Source organism: Salmo trutta, chromosome 32, assembly GCF_901001165.1.
Source record: "Salmo trutta chromosome 32, fSalTru1.1, whole genome shotgun sequence".
Classification (NCBI taxonomy): domain Eukaryota; kingdom Metazoa; phylum Chordata; class Actinopteri; order Salmoniformes; family Salmonidae; genus Salmo; species Salmo trutta.
The window spans coordinates 32,039,155-32,053,674 of record NC_042988.1 but is presented as its reverse complement, the minus strand read 5'-3'; the positions used below and the strand labels follow the sequence as shown (position 1 = coordinate 32,053,674).

Below are 14,520 nucleotides of genomic sequence, written 5' to 3'. Positions count from 1 at the left end.
AGTAGACTGTGAATAGTACAGTGAATAGTACTGACCGTGAGTAGACTGTGAATAGTACAGTGAATAGTACTGACCGTGAGTAGACTGTGAATAGTACAGTGAATAGTACTGACCGTGAGTAGACTGTGAACAGTACTGTGAATAGTACTGACCGTGAATAGACTGTGAAAAGTACTGTGAATAGTACTGACCGTGAATAGTACTGACCGTGAATAGTACTGACCGTGAGTAGACTGTGAATAGTTCTGTGAATAGTACTGACCGTGAATAGTACTGACCGTGAATAGTACTGACCGTGAGTAGACTGTGAATAGTTCTGTGAATAGTACTGACCGTGAATAGTACTGACCGTGAATAGTACTCACCGTGAGTAGACTGTGAATAGTACTGACTGTGAGTAGACTGTGAATAGTTATGTGAATAGTACTGACCGTGAGTAGACTGTGAACAGTTCTGTGAATAGTACTGATTAAAAATAGTACTGACCATGAATAGTACTGACCGTGAATAGTACTGACCGTGAGTAGACTGTGAACAGTTCTGTGAATAGTACTGACCGTGAGTAGTACTGACTGTGAGTAGACTGTGAACAGTACTGTGAATAGTACTGACCGTGAATAGTACTGACCGTGAATAGTACTGACCGTGAGTAGACTGTGAACAGTACTGTGAATAGTACTGACCGTGAATAGTACTGACCGTGAATAGTACTGACCGTGAGGAGACTGTGAATGGTTATGTGAATAGTACTGACCGTGAATAGACTGTGAACAGTACTGTGAATAGTACTGACCGTGAGTAGTACTGACCGTGAGTAGACTGTGAACAGTACTGTGAATAGTACTGACCGTGAATAGTACTGACCGTGAATAGTACTGACCGTGAGTAGACTGTGAACAGTACTGTGAATAGTACTGACCGTGAATAGTACTGACCGTGAATAGTACTGACCGTGAGTAGACTGTGAATAGTTCAGTGAATAGTACTGACCGTGAATAGTACTGACCGTGAGTAGACTGTGAACAGTTCTGTGAATAGTACTGACCGTTAGTAGACTGTGAACAGTTCTGTGAATAGTACTGACCGTGAATAGTACTGACCGTGAATAGTACTGGCCGTGAATAGTACTGACCGTGAGTAGACTGTGAACAGTTCTGTGAATAGTACTGACCGTGAATAGACTGTGAACAGTTCTGTGAATAGTACTGACCGTGAGTAGACTGTGAACAGTTCTGTGAATAGTACTGACCGTGAATAGTACTGACTGTGAATAGTACTGACCGTGAATAGTACTGACCATGAGTAGACTGTGAATGGTTATGTGAATAGTACTGACCGTGAATAGCACTGACCGTGAGTAGACTGTCATTAGTACAGTGAATAGTACTGACCGTGAATAGTACTGACCGTGAATAGTACTGACCATGAGTAGACTGTGAATGGTTATGTGAATAAAACTGACCGTGAATAGTACTGACCGTGAGGAGACTGAATGGCTCTGTGAATAGTACTGACCATGAATAGTACTGACCGTGAATAGTACTGACCGTGAGTAGACTGTGAATAGTTCAGTGAATAGTACTGACCGTGAATAGTACTGACCGTGAGTAGACTGTGAATAGTACAGTGAATAGTACTGACCGTGAGTAGACTGTGAACGGTTCTGTGAATAGTACTGACCGTGAGTAGACTGTGAACAGTTCTGTGAATAGTACTGACCGTGAATAGTACTGACCGTGAATAGTACTGACCGTGAGTAGACTGTGAACAGTTCTGTGAATAGTACTGACCGTGAGTAGTACTGACCGTGAGTAGACTGTGAACAGTTCTGTGAATAGTACTGACCGTGAGTAGAGTGTGAACAGTTCTGTGAATAGTACTGACTGTGACCCTGGACCGCACCAGGCTCAGATAAATTTCTAAACGGCAATAAGACCGGTGAGCACTGATAAAGCTCATGCTGTTAAAGGGATATTCCACTCCAAAATCTACGCTTGTCAGATGTTTTCATAACCCAAAAGTGGTGTTCTGTCGGGATTTCTGTTGTGTAGATTGAGCTACATGCCACAATCTAAAATGAATGGAAAAGATAAGCTCCTTGTAGGTCGAGTTTCCTGGTTTGTGGTGCTCATATTTTCCATTCATTTGATGTTGAGGCATATACAGTAGTTGGATCTACACAGCCGATGGCATGGGATGTGGACGCATCTGGACATTAGAAAACATCTGACAAACTTAGAATTTTATTCAGAGTATAATGCTCCTTTAAACTTGAAAACCGGTTTTATGAAAACTGAAAACTTTTAACACAAGCCTTTCTCTCACTCATCAAAACTCACCCAGGATTTTATCACCACTACTGACACAGGTGTGTTTAGTCACGATAAACTATCACAATTACACCAAAAACAGTAAATATCATATCAGTGAAGCAACATGATGGAAACAAGTTTTTAAAGACAATTTTTATGATCTCAATAGGGAAACAGTCTGGAAGTAAGAGCAGTGAATAAAACAATGGCTTGTAGTGTAACAGATATGGATCGGCCTTCCATCTTGGCAGGTAGAGTAGAGATCAGTAACTAAAATTAACTCAGACTGTGTCCCTAATGGCACCATATTCTCTATGTAGTACACTACTTTGACCAGGGCAATAGGGCTCTACACTATTATAGGGAATAGGTTGCCATTTGGGACCCAGCCTCAGATAAAAAAGTCAATTGAGTTTCTGGGTTTGAAATTCCCTCTGGAACACTTGGTTCCTTGCCTGGAATCCGTGCTGATATGTTCTGTTTCACCAGAATTGAGAGCCATTTGAAGAGTCCTTTTTGGTTCCATGTAGAACCCTTTCCCCAGAGGGAACCCAAAAGAGTTCTATCTGGAACCAAAAATGGTTATTATATGGGGACAGCTGAAGAACCCTTTTGGAACCCAATTTTATAAGAGTGTAGGCTACTGGGCAGGGGCGGAAATCCCGGGGGGGACACGACCTCCCCCATCATGGGAAAAATATGATTTGTCCCCCCCAATATATCACAGTAAACATAACTATGTAATTTAAATAATATTAATAATGCGCAATGAAAGCAATTGTGCTGATTATAGACACTTAATAGCGCGTTTTTAAGTTTCAAAAGATTGCGACCCCCCCACCCTTTGCCTCACAATGGTTTGATCCACTGCCAGTTCCTTAGTTGGCAAGGTAACAGAGAGGTCGTATCTACTGTCTGAAAGGCACTCAATGAACGTAACTGACGGGAGGTTCATCCAGTCAATCGTGCCAATGCAATGTTTTGTTTTATGTTGGCAGGGTTCACACACACACACACACTAGCTGAATATGCAGAGCTAGCGCGCAAATATTAACTATTAAGCTAGCTAGTACCTATTCCATTTATGTGGCGTCGTCAAAGATGGAATCTTTGCTATCGTCAATTTATTCCAAGATCAGCATGCAGATGATGTAAGTTAGTGCTTCAAAGTCCCTGTGATAAGGTTAGCGATAAACTGAAGAACTTATTTATTTTATTTCACCTTTATTTAACCCGGGTAGCAAAGTTTATAGCAAACACCACTGAAATGGAATTGGTGCTCGCTAGCTTTGCAAATTCAGCTATTGTTGGAAGCCAGCCAATATGAAACAAACTATTAAAATTACAAAAGGTTGCAGCATATGTTGTGTAAATGGTGAACTCATACAGCTGTCAACTCTTGTCACTGCAATCCGTTTCACATTTGCTAGCTACCTTTTAGATCGAAGCTCAAATAGAATGATTGAAGATAAGATGATAGAAGCCCATCTCCTACTGTAAATTACCTACACACTGTGTGTGTGTGTAGCCAGCCAGCCAGCCAGCCAGGTAGAAAAATGGCAGAAAAATAAAAAAGACGGACATCAGAGTATTTTTCAGTACACCAAAACGTAAAGTAAGAACCCTAGTAGCCTAATATCTCAAAGACTAGTTGATAAAATGTTCATAAGAAATAAATGAAATTCTAATGGAAATGTTTCACAATGATGTCATTAGGCAGAGCAGGCAACAGATGGCACACAGACAGCAGAGTTGGGGACAGATATGCAGGGACAGACTGGCAGAAACAGGGAGTCTCAGGTAAGTTTGAGTCTCTGTTTGGCAACATTATGAAAGGTTCTCCATTTTTTTTACTTGTAAAATAGGAACATAATTGGAAAATGCCATGGATACCCCCACTCTCAACTTAAACTGGTGACTGAACTAAGATTTGTTAAAGGCAATGGTATTGCTGTTGTGATTAGTTGTGTAGTTTTGGGTACCGGTAGTTAGGAGTATGGCAAACACCTTACTTCTTTGGTTCCTCAATATACATTTACCATATTACAATGTAGGATATGTGTTACAGCACTACTTTTGGTGTCCCCCTCAGGAATTGCTCTTGAGAAAATGTAATGTACCGTAATTTCCGGACTATTAAGTGCACCTGAATATAAGCCGCACCCACTGAATTTTTAAAAAAGTATTATTTTGAACATAAATAAGCCGCACATGTCATTAGCCGCAGGTGCGTACCGGTACATTGAAACAAATGAACTTTACATAGGCTTTAACGAAACACGGCTTGTAACAAAAATAAATAGGCTTTAACGAAACACGGCTTGTAACAAAACATTTAAAATTAGCAGTAAGCTTTAGTTGTCTTTTTGCACTGAGTAAATTCCTCACGCTGCTGTTTCCAATGTCTTATCATCGACTCATTAAGACCAAGCTCCCGTGCAGCAGCTCTATTTCCTTTTCCAACAGCCAGATCAATCGCCTTCAACTTGAATGCTGCATCATATGCATTTCTCCGTGTCTTTGCCATGATGAGGGTGACAAAATGACTACCGTAATCAGAATGATGGGAAATTTGAGAGCGCTCGATTTAATCTAAACAGTAAACAAAAAAGTTGTTTGACCTTAACCCGTTCGGCAATTTCATTGGTCTAATGAAAGCTTCATGCCGCCAAAAAAGAGAGAGAGAGAGAGAGAGAGAGAACGAGAGAGAGAGAATAGCCTTGCTATTGAGAAAGGTCGCCATAGGCAGACCTGGCTCTCAAGAGAAGACTGGCTATGTGCACACTGCCCACAAAATGAGGTGGAAATTGAGCTGCACTTCCTAACCTCCTGCCAAATGTATGACCATATTAGAGACACATATTTCCCTCAGATTACACACACCCGCAAAGATTTCGAAAACAAATCCAATTTAGATAAAATTCCATATCTATTGGGTGAAATACCACAATGTGCCATCACAGCAGCAAGATTTGTGACTTGTTGCCACAAGAAAAGGACAACCAGTGAAGAACAAACACCATACAAGCCATATTTATTTATTTTCCCTTTAGTACTTTAACTATTTGCACATCGCTACAACACCGTAATATAGACATAATGTGACACTTGAAATGTCTTTATTATTTTGGAACTTGTGTGAGTGTAATATTTACTGTTCACAATAAACTTTTTATTGTTTATTTCACTTTTGTTTAATATCTATTTCACTTGCTTTGGAAATGTAAATATATGTTTCCCATTCCAATAAAGCCCCTTAAATTGAATTGAGACAGAGAGGGGGGGGGGGGGCTATCTACAGTGTATAAACTACAGGGTCATCTAAGGTTTGAGGGTAACATATTTGTTTGTGTTTGTTTGTGTTGGCTTGTTTTTTTTCCCGGAATTAAAAAAATAGGAATTGGGACCACTAAACAATTCATTGCAATCCTGGTCTTGAAAACCTTAAGGGTGTGTGTGTGTGTGTGTGTGTGTGTGTGTGTGTGTGTATGCATGCATGCGTGCGACACCAGGAGAGATATGTGAGACAGAGAGCGAGACAAAAAAGACAGACAGACATACAAAGCTTTTTGGCCTCATACAGTATGTGTCACTATGTACTATAGAAGACACTAAGATAATCTGTTACAGCTCTTCCTCAGTCAACCCCTCCCCTGGCATCATCTCATACCCCTGACAGACAGCTATCATCACAGAGCTGCATTCCTGTCTGGAGTCCCAGATAAACACAGAGTGGACACTTCAGACCTGGCTCCATACAGTATAGAGCACAGCATATGGTAGGAAATGGAGACTAGGGCCTGTACTGTGTGTAGAGTAGATCACAGGACCAGGGGGAAAGGAGGGACACTATATACAGTATAGATAGAGATAGAGATGCAGCATTTAAAGGCAATGTTTCCACATTTACGGTAAACGGTGCAGATGTCAGCCCAATCGGAAATTACCTGTAAATGTCAAGTGATCTACAACACGACTCGGATTGAATCCTGGCCGTAGTCTAGGATATATTCCCTCTGTCTCTCAGAGTGGGAGAATGAAAAACGGATTGTAGCTCAGCTGTCATCTATTCTTCTCCAATCAAGACTCAACATCCAGAAGAAGTCTTAAAGCTGACCAGGCCTTCTGATGTGACGATAAACAACGTCATTAGACCCTGTTCATGTCTGGGCTCCCACGGACATCTCATCAGCATAATAATAACATCCCCGTCAACATCCGTCTGTTTAAACTAGAGATATCATTTTTTGGGGGTGGGCTGCGTCTCAATCCACCACATCCGTATCTGTGGTGGAAGGTGGCCTAGCTACAGCGGTGTTTGTCAGACCTTGAGACATCCAGAAAGCGCCATGGGACTCATCTGAAGTCGGTACCGTCGATCTGCCAACTTCTGTCTGTAGCGTCTGTAACAGTTTGGGCTAATATGACCCCTCTATGAAAAGGTGAGTTTCCCATGAACACGTACATGTTGTTTTGCTCTAGGAAGCCCACAAGCCTCACAAGACACGTGTGTGTGTGTGTGTGTGTGTGTGTGTGTGTGTGTGTGTGTGTGTGTGTGTGTGTGTGTGTGTGTGTGTGTGTGTGTGTGTGTGTGTGTGTGTGTGTGTGTGTGTGTGTGTGTGTGTGTGTGTGTGTGTGTGTGGGAGTTATAAGATAAAGGATGCCCGACAGACAGAAGAGCACCAAAGACACATGCGTAACATGTGAGCTCATCCATCTCCCTGTTCCATACAGTACCCATACAGTACCTATAATCCATTAAAGCACAGGCCTCTCTCGCACAGGCCTCTCTCACACACAAATTGATGGTTTGGACATCCTAGGCATACTTGACAAGATGACAGGGCAAATAGTGTGTCTCAACAGAGTTTATAGGTTGACTTTCAAGTTCCATCTAATAATATCTTTACACACAGCAAATCAAAGCCTGTCTGCAGATATAAACAATGTTAAAACCCATAATGCAGAGCGGTGCTTGCAATAAGTCAGAGAGGTAGTAGTAGTGTGTTTGGGGTTGGTCTTGAAAGCGCATACCAGACCCAGCGATACCCTATTATGAGTAAATCAGTGCTGTGGGCTCGGTAAATTATGAGCCTGTGTGTGTGTGGGTGTGTGTGTCCTAGCCTCTTCTTTGTGTGGTTGTTATTCATGTGCAGGTTACTGATTGATCCGCCAGGCTGAGGGAGTGGCGTACAAGGCAGAGAGCAGCTCCACATACAGGGCTCAGCTACCAGGGTCAGACACTCACACACTGACACAAGCATGTGTGAAGTGAGCACCCTCATTTACAGTCTATGATGAATGCAGTCAGACAAACATGCACATTGCACTCTCTCACATACACACACACACACACACACATTCTGAAATACTGTAAAATAATACTGAGAGAAACATACAGCTCACAGTGTGTGTGTATATACAGTATGCACACACACACACACACCATCCATATCCCATCCCCACACAGACCCATATCCCTGTACAGTATCTCCACACACAGTTTCAGTTCTGATGTCAAATCCCCCATGTCTGATGGTAGCCCACTCTAAACACCCCCACACTGATCATGAAGACGACCTTCTCCAAACAACCCCACACTGATCATGAAGACGACCTTCTCCAAACACCCCCACACTGATCATGAAGACGACCTTCTCCAAACACCCCCACACTGATCATGAAGACGACCTTCTCCAAACACCCCCACACTGATCATGAAGACGACCTTCTCCAAACACCCCCACACTGATCATGAAGACAACCTTCTCCAAACACCCCCACACTGATCATGAAGACGACCTTCTCCAAACACCCCCACACTGATCACGAAGACGACCTTCTCCAAACACCCCCACACTGATCACGAAGACAACCTTCTCCAAACACCCCCACACTGATCACGAATGCAACTTTCTCCAAACACCCCCACACTGATCATGAAGACAACCTTCTCCAAACACCCCCACACTGATCATGAAGACAACCTTCTCCAAACACCCCCACACTGATCATGAAGACGACCTTCTCCAAACACCCCCACACTGATCATTAAGACAACCTTCTCCAAACACCCCCACACTGATCATGAAGACAACCTTCTCTAAACACCCCCACACTGATCATGAAGACGGCCTTCTCCAAACACCCCCACACTGATCATGAAGACGACCTTCTCCAAACACCCCCACACTGATCATGAAGACGACCTTCTCCAAACACCCCCACACTGATCATGAAGACGACCTTCTCCAAACACCCCCATACTGATCATGAAGACAACCTTCTCTAAACACCCCCACACTGATCATGAAGACGGCCTTCTCCAAACACCCCCACACTGATCATGAAGACAAGCTTCTCCAAACACCCCCATACTGATCATGACGACAACCTTCTCCAAACACCCCCACACTGATCATGAAGACAAGCTTCTCCAAACACCCCCACACTGATCATGAAGACAACCTTCTCCAAACACCCCCACACTGATCACGAATACAACTTTCTCCAAACACCCCCACACTGATCATGAAGACAACCTTCTCCAAACACCCCCATACTGATCATGAAGACGTCCTTCTCCAAACATCCCCACACTGATCATGAAGAAAACCTTCTCCAAACGCCCCCACACTGATCATGAAGACAACCTTCTCCAAACACCCCCACACTGATCATGAAGACAACCTTCTCCAAACACCCCCACACTGATCATTAAGACAACCTTCTCCAAACACCCCCACACTGATCATGAAGACAGCCTTCTCCAAACACCCCCACACTGATCATGAAGACAACCTTCTCCAAACACCCCCACACTGATCACGAAGACAACCTTCTCCAAACACCCCCACACTGATCATGAAGAAAACCTTCTCCAAACACCCCCACACTGATCATTAAGACAACCTTCTCCAAACACCCCCACACTGATCATGAAAACGGTCTTCTCCAAACACCCCCACACTGATCATGAAGACAACCTTCTCCAAACACCCCCACACTGATCATGAAGACAACCTTCTCCAAACACCCCCACACTGATCATGAAGACAACCTTCTCCAAACACCCCCACACTAATCATGAAGACAACCTTCTCCAAACACCCCCATACTGATCATGAAGACAAACTTCTCCAAACACCCCCATACTGATCATGAAGACGGCCTTCTCCAAACACCCCCACACTGATCATGAAGACAGCCTTCTCCAAACACCCCCACACTGATCATGAAGACAACCTTTTCCAAACACCACCACCACGGTCTTTGTTATTAGTCAATATCCTGTCTCCAGAGCTGAACAAATATGCCCAGAATGTGACAGCAGCTCCGCACACGTTCCGGCGGGAGACAAACAGGACAGATGACGACGGCATGACCAGACATGCACTCCCTGCTCCGATGCAAACTGTGGGAAGGGAGTTGTTGGGAAAGGAGACAGTCAATGGGAATGGGTTGTGTACACTACACAGAGCAGCACAGAGCCAAGGGCTTAGGGTTAGAGACTGTGGAGACTCAGGTTGCGCCACAAATGGCCTTGCCCCTATGGGCCCCTGTCAAAAGTAGTGCACTATATAGGGAATAAGGTGCCATTTGGGATGCAACCTCAGAGAAAGGAAGCTGTAGGTTAAAGCAAATAGAGTGGGTTCTAGGAGTGGGTGAGTGAGTGAGACACTGTTAAGGGTGAAAGAGTGGATGAGTGAGTGAACCACCATTAAGGGTGAAAGAGTGGGTGAGTGACTGAGAAACCGTTAAGGGTGAAAGAGTGGATGAGTGAGTGAACCACCATTATGGGTAAAACGTGATGCTGGATACAGGCTACGTACAGATACAGGCTACAGCAGGTGTTCACACATGGAGGTTAAACATAGTCAGGAGGGGAGAGAGACAACACAGGGAGAATGACCAGCCATGCTGAGTATTATGGATGGATGGATACAACACCTTTTCTCCCTGCTGAGTATCATAGATGGATGGATGGATGGATGGATGGATACAACACCTTGTCTCCATGCTGAGTATCATGGATGGATGGATGGATGGAATATAGCACCTCGTCTCCATGCTGAGTATCATGGATGGATGAATGAATATAGCACATCGTCTATATGCTGAGTATCATGGATGGATGGATGGATGGAATGAATATAACACCTCGTTTACATGCTGAGTATCATGGATGGATGGATGAATATAGCACCTCGTCTACATGCTGAGTATAATGGATGGATGAATGAATATAACACCTCGTTTACATGCTGAGTATCATGGATGGATGGATGAATATAGCACCTCGTCTACATGCTGAGTATAATGGATGGATGAATGAATATAACACCTCGTTTACATGCTGAGTATCATGGATGGATGGATGAATATAGCACCTCGTCTACATGCTGAGTATAATGGATGGATGAATGAATATAGCACCTCGTCTACATGCTGAGTATCATGGTTGGATGGATGAATGAATATAACACATCGTCTCCATGCTGAGTATAATGGATGGATGAATGAATGAATATAGCACCTCGTCTACATGCTGAGTATCATGGATGGATGGATGAATGAATATAACACCTCGTCTCCATGCTGAGTATCATGGATGGATGGATGAATGAATATAGCACCTCGTCTACATGCTGAGTATCATGGATGGATGGATGAATGAATATAGCACCTTGTCTACATGCTGAGTATAATGGATGGATGAATGAATGAATATAGCACCTCGTCTACATGCTGAGTATCATGGATGGATGAATGAATATAGCACCTTGTCTACATGCTGAGTATCATGGATGGATGGATGGATGAATATAGCACCTCGTCTACATGCTGAGTATCATGGATGGATGGATGAATGAATATAGCACCTTGTCTACATGAGTATCACGGATGGATGGATGAATGAATATAGCACCTCGTCGACATGCTGAGTATCATGGATGGATGAATGAATATAGCACCTCGTCTACATGCTGAGTATCATGGATGGATGGATGAATGAATATAGCACCTTGTCTACATGCTGAGTATCATGGATGGATGGATGAATGAATATAGCACCTTGTCTACATGCTGAGTATCATGGATGGATGGATGAATGAATATAGCACCTTGTCTCCATGCTGAGTATCATGGATGGATGGATGAATGAATATAGCACCTCGTCTCCATGCTGAATATCATGGATGGATGGATGAATGAATATAGCACCTTGTCTACATGCTGAGTATCATGGATGGATGGATGAATGAATATAGCACCTTGTCTCCATGCTGAGTATCATGGATGGATGGATGAATGAATATAGCACCTCGTCTCCATGCTGAATATCATGGATGGATGGATGAATGAATATAGCACCTTGTCTCCATGCTGAGTATCATGGATGGATGGATGGATTGATATAACACCTTGTCTCCATGCTGAGCATCATGGATGGATGTATATAACACCTTGTCTCCATGCTGTGTATCATAGACAGATGGATGGAATGATATAACACCTTGTCTCCATGCTGTGTATCATAGACAGATGGATGGATGGATATAACACCTTGTCTCCATGCTGTGTATCATAGACAGATGGATGGATGGATATAACACCTTGTCTCCATGCTGTGTATCATAGACAGATGGATGGATATAACACCTTGTCTCCATGCTGTGTATCATAGACAGATGGATGGATATAACACCTTGTCTCCATGCTGTGTATCATAGACAGATGGATGGATATAACACCTTGTCTCCATGCTGTGTATCATAGACAGATGGATGGATGGATATAACACCTTGTCTCCATGCTGTGTATCATAGACAGATGGATGGATGGATATAACACCTTGTCTCCAAGGCTCTTCGAGAGTAACTTTCCTAATCCACCACCCATGTATGGCACCTCACTGGCACACATTCTGACGGCAGACATTTAGGACCAGAGCAGACGATCTGTTAGCCAATCATCATCCCCTATAGACCAGATATTAAGTAATCTGATGAGGGCTGTATATTGTAGACCACATTACATTTACATTTCACATTTTATTCATTTAGCAGACACTCTTGTCCAGAGCGACTTACAGTTAATGCGTTCATTTTAAGATCGCTAGTTGGGACGACCACATATCACAGTCATAGTAAGTACATGGAAAAGATGACATGTACACATCCGTCCATTGGCAAAACAAAAAGATAGTGTTGTAGGACATAAACCTTGTCTTGCTGCAGGGCAGTGGAGAGGAAGCAGTGGTGAGAGGACCATCAACCTGTCAATCAACTGTATTTGGAACCAAACTGTCAAGAGACAACATTATCTCAAATGGAAACACACTCTACCACATCAATGTATTATTCATCTCTAATCTACATAGAATGATACATAGAGACCATACTGCAAGTAAACATCATATTCTTCTTGAGCTTTTCATTAAGTATCTTTGGCCACTGTGTGACCTCCAGACCTTGAAATGCACCTCTCATTATACCAACAGATTAGCGGTCAGGTGGGTTCACTTAAGGCTCTTGTTAGTACTTTGCCATCCCAGACAAAGTTTTCAAACATCTTGTGAATTATTTGACAGCAAGAATACAGTCAGACTTAACTATTGTCAATAGTCAGACATTGTTTAGTCAAAGACTAACAGAAATGGCCACACCTGGCTCCATGTGTGGCTCTTTGAAAGGAGAAATTCACAACAAGGGTAACTTGATGATCAACTACCTTTAAGTAATAAGGCACCTCGGAGTTTGTGGTATATGGCTAATATACCACGGCTAAGGGCTGTATCCAGGCACTCCACGTTGCATTGTGCATAAGAACAGCCCTTAGCAGTGGTATATTGGCCATAATATACCACAAACCCCCGAGGTGCCTGATTGCTGTTATAAACGGTAATTACAGCAGTAAAAATACATTTTTGGCATACCGATCGAATTTCAGGGCTCGATACACAGAGTTTATAATATCTAATAACTCATCACAATCAACAGAAAAGCAAGATGTGTTGAAACAGTATATCACTAAACAGTTAGACGGTTAAAGTGGGATGGTGGGATACTGTGAAGTGGTTGGAGCTTAGTGACTCAGTCAGGGATCATGGTGGCAATCATAACTGACCTTTAGAGTACTGGAAAATAAATCATTATCCCATGCCAATGTACATGTATCTCTCTGGGGCACGTTCACTTTCCCTCAATACAGATAACCTACGCGCGCGTACACGTAACCTAAATTTACATATTTACAAGTAACTTAAAGTTACATCACTGAAGCTGATAGTGTGCACATTTAGATGGACAACTGTACAATAACAATGTAAAGTGTTTGAATAACATTACAGCAAAGTAATAACAACAACAGGAGTATCCATAATAAATATTCCATCAAATGGCACACCTACCTGAATATCCTGATTTCTTCATGATGATCCTCCGTACAGAAACGACTTGCTTTAAGCCTCTATATGAGTTGTTATTTTAGCCAGGCAATGTCTCAGACGTGTTCGATGTTGTCCGTGGCAATCAGATTTACAACCGTAGTTTCACAGGTATCTCGGTGCGCGCTTTTCTCCCTATTCCTCCCAATCCTGGAACGTTAAGCTTTCCGAACACACCTGGCTGCGGGGAAAATCAGGGGAACCGCAACTTCGTGGACTTGAAGTAAATTAGTGAATTATTTAATTTATCAGGATCGAACGCAGACAACAGGGAGTTAACCTCAAGGCCAGGCTATCTCTGGATAAGTAGAATGGATACAATCACACCTGCGCTAACAACGCACGCCCAATCTGAAGGCGGGACTTGGAGCAATATACCGTACACAGTAATCAGAGGAAGTTATGTCAAAGTTCACGGTGATGACACTGTGGGCTAACCCATTGAGAAAATATACATTTAGAAATCACAGCATGTCAACAAATATTTGCTTACAGCAGTAGGGTGGATCATTACTCACTTTAAAATAAGAATCCACATCAGTGTTTGATTGTTAATAGGATACAGTTGTAATATCCTTTTCATGTACAGTATCACTTTAGGTTGAAAAGACTTCGGCAAAGACGTTTTGCTGAAGTCAAAATTCTAGTGCTTATGCTACAACAGATGTGTGAAAAGACCCAATGAACAGGTGATTAATGAAGGATGCAGCCAGTAGCTCAATCAAACATTCTGCTATGTCAGTCATATCAAAGTGTACA

The 14,520-nt window shown here is 42.7% G+C and overlaps 1 protein-coding gene across 1 annotated transcript in view; it reads right to left on the bottom strand.

Annotated features, from left to right (window-relative positions):
- LOC115171725 (septin-9-like) overlaps window positions 1-14,089 on the bottom strand; it is a 136,501-nt gene extending 122,412 nt beyond the window's left edge. The window contains exon 1 of the mRNA XM_029728796.1: window positions 13,726-14,089. Within this exon, the coding sequence (XP_029584656.1) occupies window positions 13,726-13,747 (22 nt within the window). The 5' untranslated portion in view covers window positions 13,748-14,089. The remainder of the gene's footprint in view (window positions 1-13,725) is intronic.
- Between the last annotated feature and the right edge of the window lie 431 nt (window positions 14,090-14,520).